At 41.2% G+C, this 23,015-nt stretch overlaps 1 protein-coding gene across 2 annotated transcripts in view; it reads right to left on the reverse strand.

Moving 5' to 3' along the window:
* Nucleotides 1–3,441: 3,441 nt before the first annotated feature.
* EPHA4 (EPH receptor A4) overlaps nt 3,442–23,015 on the reverse strand; it is a 107,722-nt gene continuing 88,148 nt past the window's right edge. Inside the window, exons 10-19 of one of the 2 annotated variants that reach the window (XM_074912687.1) lie at nt 22,114–22,227; nt 21,747–21,932; nt 18,056–18,117; nt 17,332–17,541; nt 17,171–17,173; nt 14,670–14,819; nt 11,995–12,188; nt 9,350–9,505; nt 8,179–9,064; nt 3,442–5,702 (exon numbers count right to left, since the gene is read on the reverse strand). In XM_074912687.1, coding sequence (XP_074768788.1) covers nt 8,950–9,064; nt 9,350–9,505; nt 11,995–12,188; nt 14,670–14,819; nt 17,171–17,173; nt 17,332–17,541; nt 18,056–18,117; nt 21,747–21,932; nt 22,114–22,227 — 1,190 coding nt within the window. In that variant the 3' untranslated portion in view covers nt 3,442–5,702; nt 8,179–8,949. The remainder of the gene's footprint in view (nt 5,703–8,178; nt 9,065–9,349; nt 9,506–11,994; nt 12,189–14,669; nt 14,820–17,170; nt 17,174–17,331; nt 17,542–18,055; nt 18,118–21,746; nt 21,933–22,113; nt 22,228–23,015) is intronic. The other variant, XM_074912686.1, reaches the window with a different exon arrangement.

A 23,015-nucleotide genomic window follows, 5' to 3' on the forward strand; every position in this document is an offset into this window, starting at 1 on the left:
TTTTTTCCAAGGGAGTTTTAACTGATTTTTCAAAAAGGTGAAAGTAAATTCTTTCATACTTGACATATAGTGCAAATCTGCCGGCTGGAAAGTCCCAGGTAAGCTCTCAGACACAGATTAATGAGGTAAGCAGATGAGCTGGGCACTCCCTCAATTCCCTGGGGATTTCCATTGAGTTTCCAGGTGATCCCATTGGCACAAGGTAACCGAATGGCACTGAGCAACACAGCACTTCTGAAAATTTGATGCTGGAGTTTTTAAGGGACTTTTGGATTTAAACCTACCAAAAACTCTCTCTGATGCCTGCTCACCTCCCAGATGTTTGCATTTTCAAAGCATGTGTGATTTTGGCCAGCCAGAGTTGAACAGCCTAAACGCTGAGGCTGTCCCAGAGCTAATGACCTTCCCCCAGCCATCAAATGAGTGGGAGCTCAGAGAGTATCTCCCAGGACAGGGGACACCCACCCATCCCCTCACTCGCTGAAGAACCCTCCCATACCTTTGACCCTGCTCAAGCCAGGTGCCAGGATGCTCGGGTCAGACCACGATTGCTGATGAGGAAGCAAGACAACACCTTTCATGAAAGCCATCATCCCAGTAATATTTTTAGTGTTGCAGAAGGGCTGATTGTGAACACCACAAGAAGCAGGAATGAAGAAGGGCCTGCAAGGGCAGGACCTGCCTTGGGTAGCTCTCACAGAGGCTGGCTCAGGGCAGCGTTTGCAGCAGGCTCCAAGGCGTGACACCAGAGAAACAGAGCAGGTCCCTCCATGGCTTCCCAACCTCTCTGACCTTGCCTGGCTTCTTGCTGTGACAGTAGGCTTCTGAAAAATCCCTCCCCCAGGTGATTATGATGGAGACAATTTGGAACATTCATCAGTAAGACACTTAATGCAAGGCTGAAAATCCAACCACGAAGCGGGAGATCGTTACGTGAGCTGCTGCACCCCTCAGCTAAGCAGCTCCAAAGCAGCATTAAAAAGTTGGCAAGAGGTACCTACCTGCACCTGTAATTGCCTAACAGCCCTAGACTGCCCAGCCCTGGGATAGTAGTTATTGACCTCAGGGGAGGCAGGTTACCTTAGTAGAAATGGGAGGAGAGCAGGGTTCCTGGAGGTGGTTGTGTTCTGCTGACCAGTGCTTTTTTAAATTTTAAAAACAGTCTTCAAAAAATGAATGCCAAAATGCCTCAGCCCACTTAATTCTTTACAAGATTTTATAGAACAGAATCATGAGTAAGTTCAAGAGCACTATAAAACCAAGGATTTCATTATCTTTTGTTGGTTACAGGCTAGTAATCCACAGCAGATTACTGGAATATAATTGCTCTCTCTATATATGCATATATGTATAAAAGTAAATTAGTGTAGTATATTCCTGTGGCTACTCTCTCTATCCACCCACGGAGAATACATTTTACTAAGCTGATTGGAATGGAATGCTTTACGTTTTAATTTTTTTTTTTTAAGAAAAAGTCTACATATTCATGTAACTTTCTCAGAGGCTTCTGTAAACAAAGAATTACGTTCAGGGCCACTGCCAGAAATAAGATATGTCAGAGGTCTGTAACCCATTCAATAGAAAATCAGTCAGTGGCCCAAGGGTACTTCCTTGCAAGGAAAAGGGTAAAATAACTGAGGTCAAGGCCTCAAATGCAGTTCTACTTTTAATCATGTTGTTGCTTTAGAGCATAACATGCTTTTCTTTTTTTCTTCCCAATTGTCAAAAACCATTTTGTTTTTCTTGACATGTCTAGAACAGCCCCAATGTCTCTAGATAAACCATATCTGTTCTTTGCACTACTCCACACTCAGTCCATGGGCAGCTACATACATTGTCATTGAGATGCAAATTCATAGGCTTTATATGTAAATAGACTCACTTGCCTCATACTATTGTATAAGTGAGTGGAAGGAGTAGGGGCAGAGAGCGAATGGTAAGGAAAAAAAGTAAAATCCATATACTTGGAAGAAAATGAAACCATTGGGGTAACAAGTTTTGATAGAATGACTTCTTAGATTTGGGAGCTAAAAGGGAAAAAGAACAGAGAATCAGAAAGAGAAGGGAGAGTACCCAGGCGTTCAAACCTCACAGGACTTTTTAAGAAACAACTGTTTCAAATAGATGTAAAGATTTGCCTTTCATTTCACAATAAAACTAAATAATTGGTAAAACTTCTTCATGTGTATGAAATGAAATCTGTTTTTCCAGCCATAACATATTCTCTCTTAATACATCAACTGGCTGAATAAAGGCACCAGGACAAACACCCAGTTGGCTGGTTTGCTCTCTCAAGTACAAAAGGACACAATGAACTTGCTTTAAAAATACAATAACCCAGTGTCACCAGCAGGGTTATTTCTTGGGACCAGCGCTGTACAATATGGTTCTGCTGGTATCACTGGAATCTTTCCCAAGAAGAATTTGGTTCAAAATATTTTTCAAATAGACAAGTCAAAGCTTAAGAAAATTTCTAGAAGAGCCACCATCATTTCTGCAGTACCTGCGAACTGTGTACATATATAATTCAGATAATGGAAGTGCCAGAAAACCTGTACATCCTAAACTAAGCAGCAGCATTGTAAGGAAGTGAAGGTTAAGGACATTACACCCGTGGCACTCAGACTACGCGGCACGCACCCATACGTGTGTTACCATTACACAGCAATATCCTTTACACAATATCCACGCTCTGTCTCTGGCTTGGAGCCCTCGTCACGGAAACCGTCCCTTGCCATTTTCTGCTGCTCCCAACACTCTCACGCCTCTGGTTTGTGTTTTGTCCCTCGGCTTCTCCCTCTCCTCTCTCCTGCTCCTTTCACCTTCTTCCTCTCTAGAGGGCCACAAGTCTCCAACTCAAGCCCATCAACCCACGCCAAGGAAGCCCACAGGCAGAGCAGCGAGTGCAGTAACTCAGCAGCAAGGTCACGGGTTCCCACATTAGAGGCGAAACCCTGGCCCAAAGGAAGCTGTACTGCAGGATTTCTGCCAAGGTGACATCTGGCCCCAGGCAAGGTTCAGACAGCAGGAGACCAGGGAGGGAGACTATTCCCAGCCGATCTCAGGCGTGCAAATGAAACATTATGATCCTGCAGGTTTTTCCCAGGCGTGGTGCCCATGGATAATACCTGATCTCCAAGGAGAAATCACCGAGATCGTTAACAAGGTCAGCCCGACTGCAGCATCCTCCCCACATTACAAATATTCAGCACACCACACGATCCGGGCCGGCAACAAGTAACGTTCTTTAAGGTACACATGGGAGTTACGCACTTTAAATGAACTTTGGGAGCGTGTTTCTGTGAAATCTACTGAAGAGAATGAATCCCTTTGGGGCAAACACCGGGATTATTACTCTGACTTGTGTATTCGTATCTGTCGGGGAATAACACTAAATTAAAAAAAACACGCAATAATTAGAAATAGTCCATTTCAGGTTTGTACAGCAACTACTTTATTATTTTCAAATGCAAATGTTTGCATTGTTTGCTATTTTACAATTTTACAAACTAGGTATAAAAGACCATAAATAAATGACATAAGTTATGTGTACCTAAAATTCATGGAAGGGGGAAAAAAAATTACAAATTAAAACAAAATAGAAAAATCTATATATCTAACCCAGAGATCGTTCAAATGCACGAACCAAGAAATGCTGTTAGATTTTTTCAGTATGAACTAAATTATAATATGCCTCATACATTCTAATTTTAACCACAGTCCTTGCATATTCCAACATACTTGCAGTGATACAAAAAAATAAATGCACTCTCTTTTTATTTGTCTGATTAGTATTTCAGATTTTTTTTTTCTTCTGGTTATGAAAATGTCACATAAAAGAAAAATACTGCTTCTTAAGTCCTGTTTACTGGTTACTTACCAGCCTTTTGTATTTTATACATATATATTCTGAATACATAAGATCCATCACAAAATTAGTACAGCAAGAAACCTGGACAAACATCAACCAGTGGTGTGTGAGCAGGACAATTTCCTAACGGACGGAGGCTTACCGCGCGGGGCAGCGCTGCCGGGGGCGCCTCTGCCGAGGGGGCAGCGGCGCGGCGGCCCCTCGCTCCGCCCGGCCCGGGGCGGCCCCAGCCCGGCCCCGCCGCCGCTCCTCCGCCGGAGCAACTCGGGGGGCAGCGCGGAGGGAAGGGAGGAGGAGGACGCCCGCTGTACGGCTCTGGCCAAGGCTGAGCCTCTTCTAACGGAGGGCAGCGGCCTCCGCCGAGGCCTGCCCGGGGCTGCCGGCTGCGCTGCCCTGGCTGCCCCGGAGGCGCCCCGGGCTCTAGCGCACAGCTCCGCTCCGACGAGCTGGCACCGCGGTAACGGTGAATCCTCCAAACACCGACAGATTTTCTAGGTAGTAAGTTGCAGCACCGTTCCTCGGGCCACGGAAGAAAGCGTGCCTGCTCCCGCACCTCGCCAGCTCTCCATCACCCGCACAGGAACAGGACACATTTCACAACTCTCTTGCTAACTACTGTGACCTTACAGGCCTCCTTGCATTTTTGTTCCTTAACCGTGCTGGGAGCAAATGAAGTGTTTTGATTATTACATTACAAGTTTTCACAGCCTGCACACAGAGCAAGGTGCTTCTGTGAATGGAAGAACTGCATATATTTGTTCGCATTCAACAAGTCTTTAAAATCCTGGTTTTGTAGATAAAAAAGACTACTTAAGAATTCTGTTCAGGGTTAGCAGATGGATGCCTCCATCACCTTGCCATTGAGACTGGTCACTCTTGATCATAAACAGGGCATTAGTAGGAAAAAAATGACACTTATGAAAATCTTTAGCACCCTTAGAAATCCCGTGATCCACAACTCCAAAACTAACTTGAAATTGCCCCTGTTTCAGGCTGCAGAACTACGCATAAAGGTTAGTGAGGCAGATAAAAAATACACTTATAGATACAGGTATTTAAACATTTTTTCACGCGTGTGTTCTTGCTACCATTGCAAGACAAGAGCTATGGGCCTGCTCTCACATGACAGGGGACTCCTGCGCTTCCAGAGATGTGTTGGGCACATTCACAGGCAGTTCTACACACGAGGTGACTCACACACAAACACACGCACACAAGCACACGTACGCACCTTTCAGAGGAGATAATAATCCATTATCCACTCAAGGAAAAAAAAATATATTTATATCACTGCAATGGCACGTTTTGTGTGAAATGTCACTTCAGCAATGTATATAGGCAGCTCACAGGAACTGGGTTCTTTGCTGTGGCACCTGGCCTGGTGTCCATGGTAAGATGTGTAGTGCTCCATCATCTGCATTCGTCCGAGATGCAGCAGTGACAATCAGGGGGATGAGGAGAGAAAATAACAAAATATATAAATAAAACCAAAGGTAGGAAGAGAAAGCAGAAGGGGAGGGGAAAAAAAAATCCATAAGTCTGCAGGGCTTTGACACAGGACATTCCTCAAGTGACAACTGGGTGCTGAGTCTTAACAACTTATCTCTCAATGAAGAAAAAAAACAGAGTGGGTGGCATGGAAAAAAGAAGAGAAAGTAAAAGTCACTCTCTCTTCAGGGACTGATAATTGTTCAGCATATGTTTTCCAGAATTAGTGCTATGGAAGACGCAACTGTGGATCCAGAAGGCTTCATGTCTAGTCTATGTTCCTCCATGGTCAATGTGATCAATAGGACGGGCTAGGAGGCCGTGAAAGCAAAATCTAATTTCCCTGCACAAAGAGAAAACAGAAATATATTAAACAACATGCAACAAACCAGACACGCGTGCCTGCCCGTAATGCCTCCTCTCAGATTTCCCAGCAGAAGCACTGCTGCATGTAGCCAGCCCCTCCTTGCCTGGCGCAGCTGCAGATTCACATCAAAGGAAAAGACCCAAACTCCTCTCTGCCCGGGTGAAGCAGTGACACGGCAGCAGGTTAATGGAATTAAACCTCTCCCCAGAGAGGGGAGAAGGACTTACTAAAGGACAGAAAAGGAAGTAGGAAGAGATGCAATCCTCTCACAAACGGGGTGCTGAGGGCAAATGCAGGAGGCTGCAGGGCCCTGCCACGCTCTCGCTGGCTGGGGACAGTGAGACAGATACAACCAGCAGTTCTCACAGGGTGAGAACCCTTTGCCTTCCTTGTCCCTTTGCATTCCCTCACACTATTTCAAAGTCTTAATTCCATGACATACCTTATAAACAGATATTTAATCTATCTGTATATATTTATATGTGCCACCTATTTTTTTTATCTGCTCTCCTCCACCTAACACCAATTTCAAGAGGATGGCCCCTCACTGGCCATATTTTATCACAGGGAACACAACCATCAGTAGCAGTTCTGAAAACCTGGCACCTGAGCTGCCTTCACAGTTTGCATTCTACAGGGACAGTTTTTCATTTTGTGTGGAAAAACATTGGAGTGTTTTGAATTACTGTTACTAGACTCCAAGAAAGCAATTTTACAAACTGGCCAGAAAATTGGGTGTATTTTGGTTTTATGTAAAAAGACAATCTCAACAGAATGCAAAAGATTTACAGCATGAGGAAATTTAAAGTTTCTCTGCATTTAAGAAGCAAAAGAATTTTTGCTGCTGAAAGTACAAGTATCAGGTCTTTAAAATGAGTAACCACTTCTTATGTTGCTTGGTGAAATGACATTAAGACATGCTGGTTTAAGTAGTTTTTTTAAAGAAATCTTAAATTTCTTGAAATGGAAAAGCTTTTATAAGTAATACTGCAGAACAGTTTTTACTAAGCTGTCATGACTTGACAGGATCCACATTTAGCATCCCATATTCTGAACAAGTTGTTTTCTGAGAAAGTTGGGGGTGAGGGAGAGTTAGTGGTTAAAATCAGAAAGTTATTGTTAAAAGTGACAAAAAGTGATGTGAGTGACGATACAGTAAGTGTGACTTGTCCAACTGAGTGAGCTGTTTTTGATTTAGAATAATTGCTATTATTAAAAATTCTGGCATATAAAGCCACTAAATCTTTTCTGAATTTGGTGACAGGTGCGGAGAGGGACCAAAATATTATAGACCAAAGAACCAGTCTTAGCACCATCAAAATATAAATCTCACCTTTCTGACATTGTGCCTGGCACAGCTGAAACACAATGTCTGTTCTAGAGGATGTGTCATGAAAATCTTCCTCCTACTCAGCACAGCATTACTCAAAAAGAATAATAAAAGCTTCAATATAAATAAAATCCAAGCCTAAATGTGTTCAGAGCTTTACTGGATAAAGCATTATCCTATGTGACCTAAGGAGGACAACCACATTCCTATAGCAGTCACCTCCACCCAGCAACCCAGGGGATGCTTTCATTCACTCAACTTTCGATATGTTTCTCAGAGGAGTTGGAGGGCAGCTTGTCAAGCAGGTCATGCTCCATCTTGTTTGCCGTACTTGCAGAGGGGTGCTGAGACCTCAGCCATGCAGCCTACACCTAGCACTCACACCCACACCCGCCTTGATAATCCAGCCTATGGGGCTAGTTTCAAAAGTGAACTTGGTTCCCACAGCTGATGAGATGGGATCACCGTGTCTGAAGTGTAACACTGATGCACAACAGAGCTGTCACCATGCCTGACACCCAATCTCTGCAAAACCAGGCAGGCTGCATGCACAATCCCATATGTTTCTGCTCCCCCTCCCATAAAACCACTGGCACAGCAACCAAGACTGAGCTTTCCAGAACACAAATACTGGTTCTACTGTTGCTCATCAGAGAGCAGGAAAAGTCCTTCGTTCTTCTTGGTACATTTATGAATATACTTACTTTACAAGGTTATTCGTATTTTCTATGGGATCCATATGTGTGGAGTTTTCCACCCGAAAAATAAGGGCATTCCTACTGCTCTCAGTGCAAAGTGGGGTCAAGCTCTTAGCCCTAAACTGAGTGAGCTGCAAGACGCACTCCTACACCTTGTCTGCACATTTAACACGCAAGAGCTTGAGAGCAAGACCAGATTTTGAAACAGTGCAATTTTCACTGTCATCAAATAGAGCAAACAATGGGAAACACAAAGCAATTAGTCTGGGTAACCAGAACAAGTTTATACAAACTGGTTGGGAACCCCAAATAATACATACCACAGCACCTTTTTTTTTTTTCCCCCCCAAAGCAGTGATGAAATCGTAGCACAGTTTAAGAAATAAAGCACCATGAACATTTTGGACACTGTACTTCCACTGACCTTCTCCATGTGGCAGAGAGAACCGCTTCTTGAAAGAGAAAAGAAGTCTGAAAGCTCCACAACCACGATTGTCACAGCTGACTACTGGCAAGATGTTCACAAAATGTCTTTTAAGTGGTAGGCTTCAGCACAGCACAACACCAGCCAATAATCTCCCCAGAAGTCCAGTTTTGCCCAGTAATCCACAAGGTGGGTCATTTCATGTCTCAAACCCATAAATGGGTAGATCATTCATTGTCAGGCACTGATCAGCCAAATAATATTCTCACCGAGGTTTCTGCAAGGTATTAGTGATGCATCAAGGCTGCAAAAAATATCCTTGGGCAGATTCTTCATTCCAGTGAAAGATGCACAGCGGTGGTTTCACCCACAAATAAAACACTATGGTTGTAATCCTACAGGTCACAGGGAGAAGGAAAGTAATTTTCTTTTTGTTTTTTAAGCACAGTATCTGTCAGCAAACATAGCATCAAAACTTGAATGTGACTTTATATTTATATAGATACATGTATTTTACATGTCGTTGATCAACAGAGAAGTATGTTTCAAGAAACAATTTGTTCCAGGTCTGGTTTAAAATGACGGCTTGTCATTTCTGGAGGCCCCCCTCCCAACACACACGCTCGGTTTCCACAATCTGTACATCAAGCAATGCTGCAGATCTTAATTTCAACGGGCAAGGAGACGAAGTAAAAAAAGTGCAGTTCTTCAATTAAAGTGCATGGATGAGGTAAACTAATTTCAAGAGTTTTGAGTTTATTCAGTACTGGCTCAGACGGGAACCATCCTGCCGTGCATCTGTTGCATTTGGGTGCGCATTGCTTGAACGCTGCTCAAGATCTTGTTCTGGTGCGCGATGGCAGTGATCCCGATCCTTGCCAGGTCACTGTGGAAAGCAAGAGAAGAAGCAGGGGGCTGAGAATCATGGATCAGACCTTGGTACAGAGAAAAGTATTAAGACTCAACCGCAAGCAACAGCAAAAGCAAGGCAGATGTACAGAAATGTTTAATTAAGTAAGTGAAGGCATTGTGGAGGCATTTTAAAGTTATCCTCCATCCAAATGAAAGGCATTCCATTCCTTTAATGAATGTAATGATATGCAGCACAAAGCAAAAGAGGCCGATTAAATCCAGATTTACCAGGTTTTTTGTTATATCGCTGAGTACTTACTCCTGGTTCATATGCACCACAGCCTCTAGGGTGGTATAGCCAGCAGCTGTGAAGTTATCCTTGTATCGTTCCATTTTAATGGCTTGGAGCCAGTCACCAACAGAAACAACCGCCGAGAACTCAGGGGAGCTTGGATCCAGCAGGGCTGTGCTAGGTCTGGATGACAAACAGTGAAAGGACAGAGAAACGGCGTCAGCTGGATCATAAATCGCAAACCAAAGCTTGGTCTCTGTGACAATTATCCTCAGTGATCAGGGAAAGTAAGGGCTAGACGTTGGCCCAGCAAAACTGGTGGCTCTCTGCACAGCAACATAAATCAATGCAAGAAACTTAACGAAATGCAGAGTAATAGGCCAATTTTTGCAAAGAATGTATTTGACCTTAGGTTTCTATTTTTGCTTTCAGATCTAATTTGAACTGCAATGCTGCTTACAAATTTCCACCTCAGATGCAACCAAGTTCATAGAAAATGCTTTTATTTCAAAAAACAAAGAAGATGGCAAAGCTGGAAGGTGTTCAGCCTACTGGGTCTGTATCTCACAGGCAGCAATGTGAGACCTTGCCAATCCTGCATGTGTCAGACCTCAGCTCAGCAGCTATAGAAACACTACTGAAGTATGTGCAAAGAAACTGGGAGCTCACAACCTGCCAGACTGGTTTGGAGGGTAAAACTCAGGGCGGGTTCAGATAAATCCTGTTTCTAGCCAGGTTTGAAGGCAAGCTCAGTGCATTCAATCAAACTCAGGACAGCAGGGAGTTAATCCTCTCTTTAATCAATCAATTCCTGACCGGCGCGTGTGCCAGGAGTGGCAGGAATCATGCAAGCTTTGTTTGTACTCTGGAATGTGCTTCCCTCTTTCCCTTGCACAAATTTGTGAATAATTATTTTTACAAAATTTGCTTCTCTTATTAATATCTCATTTATTATTTCATGTATATCGTAAATCACAATTTTATTAAACCATTATAAATTACTACTATCTACCTAACCAAAACAATTATCATTTAGCAATTTATTTGAAAATGTGCATCATCAAAAATTATGTGTGCAATAGCACAGTTATGTCTTGCCTAAGGCACTGAGTACATGCTGGTAATACTTGGTACAACTCTTTTACTGTACTATCTAACATAAGACCAACAATGGCGACCTAATTATATACAATTATGCTTCACATATAAAGTCATATATTAATAATGTTATATGCATATTTGAAATTCATATTCCAAAGAGAAGAAAAATAAAGATCTATAAATAGCCATGAACATGAAATAACCTCGAATAAGCTATTAACTCACATATACACACACAAAATGACCTTGAATGGGCTATTACCTTTTCTAAAATCTATATATTTTCAAAGAGTACCTGTGAATTGGGAAGAAATCAAAATGGAGGAGTTCATACTGTGATTCGCAAATTAAATTATCACAGCACATCATATTGTAATTCTCACCAGGTAAATTATTTAAGCCTCAAGTGTGGATACACTTTTGCCAGGCTACCAATGCAGTGAGGGCAATCTGGAAGATATGTGGTGACAGTGGTCTCACAGGGTTAATAACCTCTCTTCTGATAATATACATTGTAAGTAAGAGTCACAGAGGGACCTACAAGTTTAAAAATAGATTTTTCCAGGATGTTGTTCTGTTGGAGGCTGAATCAGAATCTCTGTTACTCCTCCACCGATTCAAGAAACTTAATTCTGTATTGCCCAACAGACATTTTTGTACCTTCCCTTAAAATGTTTTCCCGTTACCTTTCTCTTGTTTCTTTTATTTTAAGCTTTTTTCCATATTTGCTGTAAGCAAATTTACCTGACAAAGCAAAGATATTTGAAAAAACCAGAACAATCTTGGTGTAAATTAGTAAAGCTCATATTACTTCAGCAGTGTTTCACCAGCTCAAACAAACTGCTGATCTGTCCCAACAAAGATATTTTGGTTTTACCCTACAACTCTGGGAGTTTCCTTCCTACCATGCTTCTGCACGTACCAGGTATACCATGCTTAGCAAACAAAACAAAACACAAATGTAATGTGGGATCGGTGGAGACATGAAACTGGCTTTCCACAAAATTAAATTCAAATTCACATAAAAATTAATCCACACCTTCCCAATGCCCGCAAGGCGTTGGCTGTAATGCCGTAACGCTCATTTGCAAATCCTACACAAATCTAGGGTTTATAAAACTTGATGATGTATTTTTCCTGCAGAAAACCACATCGCTCCTGTTAGCTACACTGCATTAAGGCTACCCACTCAAGCTCTTTCACTAGGGGGATAGGGAAAAGATGTAACAAACTTTGTCTTCAGACAGAGCTTGCCTGCATCAGAACTTTTTTAGGACGTGCTTAAGCCTGTGCTGTAAAACTGGTTAGCATTGGTGTGATACAGCAACAGCTATGCTCATTCACTTTTCCTTCTCACAGAGCTAGGAGAGGCTGGGGTGCCCAGTGGGGTTCAGCATTGTGCCAGCACAACCCCTCTGCTCCCTTGCACGGTGCAATGTCCACTGCGCAGCCTGGCTCTGCAGAGCTACAGAGCGCTTTAATGCCAGCACAGAAGTTTAGGTGACTTGCATCTTTGCCAGTCGTCTCCACTGTGCTCCCTTGTACATCACCATTACAAAAGCACAGCTGACCTGGAGCTCTCGCTGCCTGTTCTCTTCAGGCTGTTGGGGTTGCGGATGAGTTTGTCCAGCATGTTGACGATCTGTCCAAATTTAGGCCTGTCACTGCGTTCCTTCTGCCAGCAGTCTAACATCAGCTGATGGAGAGCAATGGGGCAGTCCATTGGGGGTGGCAGCCGATACCCTTCTTCAATGGCTTTAATAACCTATAAATTGCACAATTAGGAAGGCATTAGAGAACATCAGACACTACTCACATCTACCAGCTGAGTACCATTTATCCTAGGGCGATCCAAAGTATGGGAACAAATCCACAATTAAGTGAAACAACATGGAAAATTGCACTCAGACTCGGGCAATTGGTGGTCTCAGAACTGTCATTTCTCCTCAGCAATTAAAAACTAAAAGGGTACAGCATCCAAAGCAGACATCAGATATAGCACGGCAATGTATCACAAAGGAGCACATGGAATATAGGGATGACAAAATAGCCCAGGTTAGAAACAAGCAACTATCTTTGCTGGACTGAGCATTGGAGGAGCAAGAGCTCTACAGCAAATCTTTAATATCTATCAGTTTTGGGTGTGATATGTTGAAGATTAAATTTTCTCCATCATTTTTAGGGTACAGCACATCACCCCTCCTCCCTCTCCTCCTGGGCTAGCTCATCTCTGTCAGTAATACAGGCCTTGTAGAGAACTTGTTCTTTCACCATTGTATGCTCTGAACCAAGAAATGCATAATGGGAACCGTTTTGTGCACCTAATCAAGAAAGTTTACAGAAGTCCAACGCAGCAGCCTAACTATGCATTTCGTACTTAATAGAAACCAGAAAAACTCACAAGCTGAAGTCATTTCAAACCCTCCAAGAAGAGCTCCAGAGCTCAGTACTCTGATGGCTTCTTAGCCCTCTCAGGAGAACAGGACGTGAGCAGGACTCAGTTCTGGTATGACAGGGACATGACCCAAAAGCCTTCAGATCTTCATTAATCAATATGACTTTGCTGGCAGGGTTCACCCTGAGACTAGAGAGCAGGAGCGCACAAAGACTGGATTGCACTAAATTCCCTCCTTCTGGTGTTGTCCAGTTAGAGGCTAAAATCCACTGGGAGGACAGGGCGATTATTATATATATTAATATATTAGTATATATATATATATATTAATAGCTGCATTATTAGCAGCTATTTGGTGACCACAAAGAAAGTGGCTCACACTACTCCAGAAAGTATGAAGATCTTTTTGAAGATCCTTTTCTCTTGATTCAACATACACTGAGAATAATTTGAAATCCACTTCTGCTTTGTTGTGAAAAGCACTGCTCTCACCATGGTTAAGGAGAAAAAAATGGTATGTCTAATCATATATTACAAAGAGGATGCAAAGACAATAATATTGGCTTTCACTGTCCCGTTCAAGCCAGGTTTTTGACAGGTCTAGCACCGCACATTAGCAGTGTACACCAATCTAATACGCTAGCTCTGCGTTTCTCTGTGCTGTGTAGACATTCCTGGTACAACTGAGACACATCTGGTGTTTTATTTTCTTGCTAAGTCTTGATGACTTCCTGTTAGCAAAGGAAGGCAAGTTTGGGTGCCAGAAGAGACATTTCACATCAGAAAGAAATTAAAATTATATCCCCTGTTTAGATTAAATGCCATCCGCATCTAGACACTCTTTGAAAATGTTCAGCTCTACATAAGAAAGCAGATGACTTGTAAAATGACTTAACCACTCCCATGACCATATATTCAGATTAACATTTTCTGCTTCCTTTATATGTTTGTAAATCCCCTGGGAAAAGAATTATGGATAATCTATGCCTCATTTTCACTGGAATTTTTTTTTCACTTAATAAAAATTCTATTAGCAAAAGCCCTTATTAGCATTATTATTAAATACTCTTCTGGAATAGCAGCCATTGTGCATGCTCCCTCTTGGAATATACTGAAGTAGTCCAGATGGTATGGTTAAACAGGACATGCATAATTTAAGAATGGTCATTTAGGAAAGCTGCTTTTTAATGTCCTTGGGGGGCAGCTATGCAATTGTCACAAGAATGCTCTGACTGATTATCAGAATTGGATTTCATGTGCATTGTTTTACATATCCTACAAGAAATAAAATCATCTGGAAGATTTATAAGCATACTGGGGCTTGAAGAATTAACTACTAATAGGAAACCTCATTAAATTCAAGTGTTTTTTCTTAAAGATTTTCAATAAAGTTAAGATTTAATATCAACATTGACATCTGCCCTCTCTTAACAGTATTATTATTATTATTTGTTTCCTTTTTCTCCATTCTTCTTTCTTACTTTAATTGCTTATAATATTTTTCCTAAAATTAAAAAAAAAAAGAAAAAGGAAAAAAAAGAAAGGAAAAAAGATACATGCATAAGTTACAAACCCTAACTTGAGGATCCCCTATTCCCTGACCATAGACCAGGCTTGAAGTATTCAAGGAAGTAAGTGTTAGTTCCAGAGAGGTTCCCTGAGAAAACAGGAATCTACCACCCATGATATCCTTTTGAAAACCTAGAGTACATGTCAGAAGACATATAGTGATTGACAGAAGTCAGAAGAATCATATAGTAATTGATACAGAAACAATCAGCAGACATCTAAGAACAAAAGCACAGGGGGAAAGGGAAAGAAAAGGAAGAGGAAGCTCAGAAGGACACTCACATCTTGATTAGACATATCCCAGTAAGGTCTTTCTCCATAGGACATCACTTCCCACATGACGATGCCATAGCTCCACACATCACTAGCTGATGTAAATTTACGGTAGGCAATTGCCTCTGGTGCAGTCCACCTGATGGGGATCTTTCCACCCTGTCACAAATAAAAGAAACCACAGGCTCGTGAGTCACCAACCCAGTAATGTGCGTGGCTGACACCATTCTGCACTGCCATTAAAAATCAAAATGGTTTTCTGTATGCAATTCCAGAATCCTTCTTAAAAAGGCATCTACTTTCTCTTTTTCTTGCCATAAAACTGTCAGATCCAACCAGGAGGCAATGCTGCCCATCTGTTTTCTTTAGTCACAAGGAGGCAAACCAGTAAATTGTTAAATGTATTTTTATCAGCCCTCTAAGAGATCTCTGCTTAGGGCTATGCTGAAGCATGAGAACAAACCAGGGGTTTTACAAAGTATATATTAAGAGATTTAGTTGACAAAACAAATAAGTACATGCTGTTAATTACTATTTCCTTGCTTGCCTGTCTGACCTGTTTGGCCTGTTTCAGAAAAATGGGATTATAAACGTTTTGCTTTTCAAAAAGGTAAAATAAAGAGAGGATAAACTGGGAAGATTTATGAATACTGCGGTGTTTCCCATGGGCAATATCCCAACTCCTATCAGAGATGTGAGATGGCAAGCAAGCCTCTGGGCTCTCCCAGTCCCTGTGGGAGGAGTTCACAGTATAAGGCTGCTTTTGATACCTGTTGGAGAGAGCTGTCTCTTGATACAATACTTCTTTTTAAACAAATAAAAATACTTGGGCATCTGATTTGGGCCACTGGAGTCCTGCACTGTTTTAAAAGGAACTCACTCCATCCTGTTTATCTGATTTTGCCTTAGCTGAATGATCCCAGGCCAGAGATTTCTCCTTTTGTTTATGCTAATATGCAAGGTGTTTTTAATTGAGCTTTTGGTTTCCTGCAGTTCCATCTGGGGAACGACTTAAGCTGAACAAAGGTTTTAGGGGTTTTTTTCATTTGCTTTTATGCTTTTTTGATTAAGTTTATTTTGGTATCTTGTTCTCAGCAATCTTCTAGGTAGCTTTTATCCATAACTGAGTGCAGTGTGTGCATACCTAATGGTTTATTGTTCTAATCTCTCTCTCAAGTGTTTAATATGGACTTGTGCCAAAGCCAAGTGAAATCAAAAGGGGTCCTTCTCCTAGCTTCTTTGGCCTTTGCATCAGGCCCTTTGTGAATCAGGTTGTAGCAGTATGTGCCTTGTGTGGCTATAGGATGCTCTGTCTTTAATGAGTTATACTACTAATGGGGAACAGAACACACCATTCTCTTAAAAAAAGGATGCTTTAAAAATGTCCTTCTATTGCATAGTCTCTGGTTATGAAAAAGCCCTATTCCTCCTTTCAGACACAGATGCATGGATGTTGTTTATACATGGTTGTCAGTCTAAAAATTGTCAATAAGCTCTTTTTATTTAGCTGCTTGAATGGAGTTCATCCAAATTTTCCTGATCCTTCATTACTGATACCAAATGAAGACAATGCACTGTAAAGCAAATGTCATTGATTCCCTGTAGTTTACTCTTGAGAGCAAACATAATACTATATCTCCACTCACTAAATTCAAAGGGAAGCTTTTCAATCATTTCTGCTTTGCCCTTGTGTGTTTGTCTAAACTTTGATTTCCCTGAATACAGCTTTTCAAACCTCTGCTTCTGCTTCTTCCACTTGCCACCCTTATGAGTGAGAAATACCAAGGCTGGCCAGCATTTAATACTACATGAGTCTATCGTTCCCTGTAATGAACTTTGAATCCATTAAAGGATGAGTGTTGGGATTAAACTGCAAAATCTGAGTGCTGCAAACAAACTCTGCACAAGGGAGAACAGATGGAGAATGGCAGATATTTAAAAACTAAGAAAATAAGCAATTAAAAAAGGAGACTTTATAAACTCTGACTTCTTTTTCTTCGCATGCATGTTAATTACAGAGGTATTGGTACAAATGCTGGTAACAGTTGGGATGTTCTTTCGTGGCCAGAAGTGCTTGCATTAGTACTATTCCACATGCAGCATATTAAACTAGATTTAGCAAAATTAGTTAACAGTGGGATGCTGAAATATAGATAAAATGGGAAATAAACAAAAAATGGGAACGCAGGCCTCATACTTTTCCCAGTCCAAATTATTTAGGTCAAATTTATGACTAGCTTTGTGATGGTAAAAAGTGGATTTTTTTTTTTTTTTTGGTGGCATATCTACACTTGCTGTATCAAACTTTCATGGGACTAGCCACTTGGAAATTGTTATGCATGTCTGTAACTATCAGAAGGAACAGAAGCCCAAGTACTAATTCCTGGCATCAGATTCCTGTCATGCACTCCAGCACACTGAAGGAACCAGATGACTAGATGGGTCACAGCCTCAGAGAAGAAATACTGATGTAGCCACTGATGTAGCAATATCACTACATCAATTTATACTAGCTGTGGAGTCTGGGACAATGTTTATTTTTAGGTTGTGATATAGGTTTTCACTTGTGACTGAGATTATTTTAAAACAAACCATTGTCACCTCCCACACATTCAGACAAAACCAATATGTAGGCAAGAAAACCCAATGGATATTTTCTTTCCCTCCTTACCCGTGTGGTATAAGCTGCTTCAGGGTCATCTTCCAGGACCCGGGACATGCCAAAATCAGACACTTTGCAGACCAAGTTGCTGTTGACAAGTATGTTTCGGGCAGCTAGATCCCGATGCACATAGCTCATGTCAGACAGATACTTCATTCCTGAGCCAATGCCACGAAGCATCCCCACCAACTGGATGACTGTAAATCTGCCATCGTTCTTCTACATATGGGGAAAGGAAGAAAATCACAGAGCATTAAGCTAAGAGCTACATTATTGCCATTGCTAAAATTGGCAAAGAGCGTATCTCTGGATTCCCATCTTCTTTCAAATAAAATGCAATGTTATTTCCCCACTCTCCTGACTAGTGTCTATAATTCACCAGTAAAGTAAAAACCCAGAGGTTCTGTCACAGCTTCCAATGATGCAGTACCCAGTTTGCAATGAATCTGATTTTAATGAGTCTATAGCCTTGCAATGCTTTCAAAAATGGTGCAGATCAGAACTGTTCCCATTAAACATGGATTATTTAAGACCCTGCTATTTTAAACATTACATTTATTGTATATTCTTCCACTTTACATTTATTCTGGTTTGAGATAGAAGCAGCACCAGAAAACAGAATTTCCCAAGTACAAACATAATTTCTTTGAAAATGCTGAATTTTCAAGAACTAGAATCAGAAAATGTTTCCCAGTATAAAATCTCCTCAGCTTATTATGAAAAAATCACCTACCCTGAGGAAGGCATCCAAGGAGCCATTCTCCATGTACTCAGTTATGATCATTACCGGTTTACCTAGAGTTCGCAGAAAGAAAAACACAATTCCTTGATGAACACCGATGTTAATGGGATAAAAATGGGTTGCACATGATTTTACTGCCAAGACACCTGGCTTACACAATCTAATTTAATTTGAAAAGCACCGAGCTTATGCCTCAGCTGTGGGGAGCAAGAGAAGAAATATTATAGAACAGAAACATTTAAAGGGCCCCATCTGGAAGGTTAACCCTTTGGTTGACTCATTGACAAGATCTTTAACTAAAGTGGCTCCTGTCCTCTAAGGAACATATGAATTGATAATTGAGAGCTAAGAAACAAAGATCTGTTCAAACTTGACAAAAATCTTTAGTGTAATTAAATTGCTGGCAGACTAGAAAGCCTTCCTCTTTCAAAATGGAATTTGTGAATGTTTTGGTCTCTCTGAGTCTTTCAAAAGACCAACACTTTAGGTGAGGTAGAAGCTGTGAGCAGCTACAAGGTATTCCAAGACAACTGGATTCATGATTGATGTTGTCTTTAAGAGCTTTACCAAGTCATACAATGCTGAAACTGAAAACAGTTAAGTATGTACAAGTAACACTAATTATTTCACAGGGTTAAATCATGTGGGATATTCAGCATCTAGATATTTGAAGAAATAGGTCCAATGTCATCTTCATTCTAAAAGTGAGCAATGGGAGATGTAGAGAAGTGACATATCAAAGCTTGAATGGCAAAGGTCAGGTCCCAAGATGAGCACTGTTAAGCCCACCTGAAGCCATGGGAGCACCTGATGATCAGTGCCAGGCTGGCATGGCAACCCTTCCTCCCAGTTATGCTTCACCTACAGAGTTTCTTCCTAAATAAAGACAGCGTCCCAGAGAAACTCTGCTTTTGTACTCCCTGGAGCAGGGAACATTAGGGGGAAAGAAGGGTTCAACAGACATGTCACCTAGATGGTAGATAGATCAATTCTGTCTCGGTATCAGAGGTATCAGAACTACTCAACTTTTCCTTGCTTCTGTCACCAGCAAGTATCTGCTCCAGAACAACCAGCTAGGAAAATTACCACACTGCAGCACTGAAAATTCCCCTAACTATTTCTACCTCTACCTTTTTCACTAAGATGCTTTTCTCTTCATTTGTCAGGGACTCCTGTTTTTGAAGTAACCTCTTTTTTTTTTGTTTAGAAAACAATTAAGGACTGCCCGTACTGAAAATTTTACATCATTTCACTTAGGCCACCATCTATGTGCAATACATCACATTACTTATTTCACCTTTTCAATCCCAACCTATCCTTTGCAAGTCTACTTCTCCTTCCCTTCCCGATACCAAAACTCTTGCTGTTTCGGTCCCACACAAACTGGCATGCCTGTGAAATGCCAGTTTGGCAGCTGAACCCTTTCTGACTTGCATGAATGCAGCAGAGAAGCAACGGTATTGCATAAAACAAACTGCTCCGGATGCAGTGCTTACTGACCTTGGCTGAGTACTTGCACCCTTAAGGAAAGGGATGTGATAAAACATCATTCTCCTTCTAAATCACCTTTGTAAGCATTCATTGGTAGAAAGAGAAAAAAATCCAACCAAATCTGCATATGTCACTGTTTCATTTATCCTTCGCAACTGTGACTGGAACCCTTCCACTGAACAAATACAGCTAAATGAGTTTTAATTAACCTTCCTCAATCAAAAGATACTATGTCAACGTAGAAAGGAAGAAAGGGAGACTCTTTCAGTGCATTAACATCTAATTTCATTACTCAGGCACTTCTTTAGCAGGGGAGGGGGATAGAAAGAGGAGAAGTTGCCATCAGTGAGTCAATTATTAAAGTACTTGACTAGCAGCCAATAATGTATTCATGTTTTTTTGCTGCCTCTCTCAACACCCATCTACACCACTATTTGTCTCACATTTTAATTTTCAGTTTATTAAATGCATTCATTTATCACAGCATTCAGAAAACCTATGGAGAAATTGAGATAAATGTCTTCTTAAGTAGTCCTGTTTACCAAACACACCAGCTCGGAGGTAACCAAGCTGGCTTGCTGCAGAAGCATCACTTACTGTGAACCAGGCAATGAAACATTCTCGGGTCAGGCTACCACCTCCTCGGTGAAAATTTCAAATCATTTTAATTCAGTGACAACTGCATTATGCAAATGCATACAGTCATTTATAACTGCTACAGCTGTAATAGCTCAGGGGTTTCCAACCTCGGTGGGATTTCAACACAAAGATTCCCATTGCATTTCTTTTACAGAGGTGCTAAGAAAAATCCCTGTAGCAAACACTCTGACTTGACCACACACTTTGTTACAACAACAACAAAAAGAGAGAGACTCAGACCTTCAAAATTTAAACAGAGTATTATCTTTTAATTTCAGTTTAGAGGGAGGACCTCAATAAATGATGGTCAAAATTAGTCCAAACCCTATTTCCCCTAGCAGAATTTGTCTTGAAAAGCAAATACCGACACACTGTATGACCCATTTTCAACAACTGTGCGAGAAGGAAGTTTAGGATAGGGAAACAGAAATGAGCAAGGGTAAGAAGCATCCAGCTCCCACTGACATTCAAGAGGGACAGGGATTTTTCAGTGGTATTGATGGGTTTGACAACTCTCTATGGAAGATACTTTGTTCTTCTAGCAATATTTCAGTTTTTAACTTTTCATCCACATCTAATTTTAATGCCTCACACTATTAATACCCTGCACTCATGTTCATCATGCACACAGTCAGGTGTAGAAGGTAGACTTCACAAATTGCACCCTTTAACAGAAGCGCACGAGATCACTGTCTGCTTTCTTTGCTACCCTGAGCATGAGACCCTACGTCTAAAGGATCTTTTAGGATTAGCAACCAGCGCCAGGCTTTGCCAACATGCTACCTATGGCAGTCAGAATAGAGACAATAACTACAATATCCAGTGGCACCTTATAAAGTCAGACTGAAGCACATCTGTCTCAGCTGTATTTTCAGTTCTAGCCTACAAACAGCATCCAGTGAGCATTGTCATTCTCTTTCTAAGGCAGAGTTCATGGCACAGTGAACACTAACAGACTTAAAAAAGCCCAAACCAAACAAACAAAAAGATTAGCCAGGTAAATTCTGCAGAGTGAAATTATCGCACCTGTAAATCAGAGAAAACAAATAATCAAGTTTCATACTAAAATAGCTGACTTCATTTCAAAGGCTTGCTCCTTACATCTGTGCTTTGTACCTTAAACATATGACTCTGTAGTTTTGTTTTGGTATTTTTCCCCCAACCATTTAAAATTCTTTGCTCACCATCTGCTTTTGCCTATCCTGTAACAATCAGCTCAGTCTAGCAAAGATGTGAAAGATGCCTGCTTGGCATAGCAAGAAGGGGAAAAAAAAAGCCAACCCCTGCAGTACTAATTCCCCTTACAGAATCTTGTACAAGCTGCCTACAGATAGAGTATCAGTTGAAACCATAAACCCATTTATAGCTGACAACAAGATTAATGACTTGTCCTGCACTGATTTCCTCCTATTAGCTATCAGTGGATCTGTTCCATCTGTCATTTTGCAGGAAAGAGGACAAAAACTAAAAAAAAAAAAACAGTACACACCACCACAGACTTAATTTCTCAGTGACTTCCAAATTGACCTTGTCATGAAAATGACCTACTTACATTTAGTAACTACACCTTCCAAGTGGATGATATTGGGGTGGTCAAATTGTCCCATGATGCTGGCCTCACTCAGGAAGTCTCTCCTTTGTTTGTCAGTGTAACCGGCTTTCAGAGTCTTGATAGCAACACAGATCTCTCTTTTTCCTGGTACTTTGAGACGTCCACTGCATACTTCACCAAATTCCCCTTAAGGAAAAAGGTACAAGAATCCATGGTCATGAACATGAAGCACACACTTGTGTTGACAAACTGTTATACCAGTTCATTTGGGGGAACTGTCATGTAAAAAATCATAGGATCCCATGTTTCCTAAAACCAAATTTAAAACTATATTTACATAAAAAAATGCAAAAGTTCTGGCACTTACCCACACCAATAACTTTTTCAATCTTTATACAGGAGGCATCAATTTCTTTGGCAAATTCCCTCACAGCTTGGTTTGGATCCTCATATGTAAAAGGATCCACATATGTTCTAACACCTGCAAGGCAGAAATGTTGTATTTGAAGTCACTGATCTACATGCTGCTGAACACAGAACATATGAGACTGAAGCCTTAATGATATACAACAGCAAAGAGAGTGTACAATAAAAATGTACTGTAAGCCAGGAATGACTGATGAAGGAAGGAAGGACAATGTATTTTTGCCATGATGCAATTTTTTTTTTTTAATGTAAACATTTAATATTTCCCAATGTTAATGTAAGGAATCAAGCTTTTGCCAATAAATGAGCTTCACAAATCACTGCCACCACTACCAAGCCAATAGCCTGTCTAAGGACCTGTGAGACTAAAACACATCCCACTTCTCTTTTGGGAGCCAAGAAGTTCTGAGCTCAGGTCCTGGAGTTTGATACCTAGATGACTGAGACGGAAGTGACAGCAGGATTCAGTCCTTGAAAAAGGGTAGTGAAGTTCACATTCCCTTTCCTGTAGTATTGCCTCCAGCCCACCCAGAACCTGCTTTAGCAGAATATTGTGGGGAAAAATCATGCCTAGATATCTCTGGCCAAAACCAGATATCTTTCAGTTGAAAGGAACAATGGAAAAATTTGATGAACCCTTCTCTTGTTTGTCCCCTCGAAACTTTTTATCCAGATACTGGCGTGCCTCAGGGGTCAGTGTTGAGGCCAGTGCTGTTTAACATCTCTGTTGGTGACACGGACAGTGGGATCAAGTGCACCCTCAGCAAGTTCACCGATGACACCGAGCTGTGTGGTGCGGCCAACACCCTGGAGGGAAGGGATGTGCCATCCAGAGGGACCTGG

This window comes from Athene noctua, chromosome 8 (genome assembly GCF_965140245.1).
Source record: "Athene noctua chromosome 8, bAthNoc1.hap1.1, whole genome shotgun sequence".
NCBI lineage: Eukaryota > Metazoa > Chordata > Aves > Strigiformes > Strigidae > Athene > Athene noctua.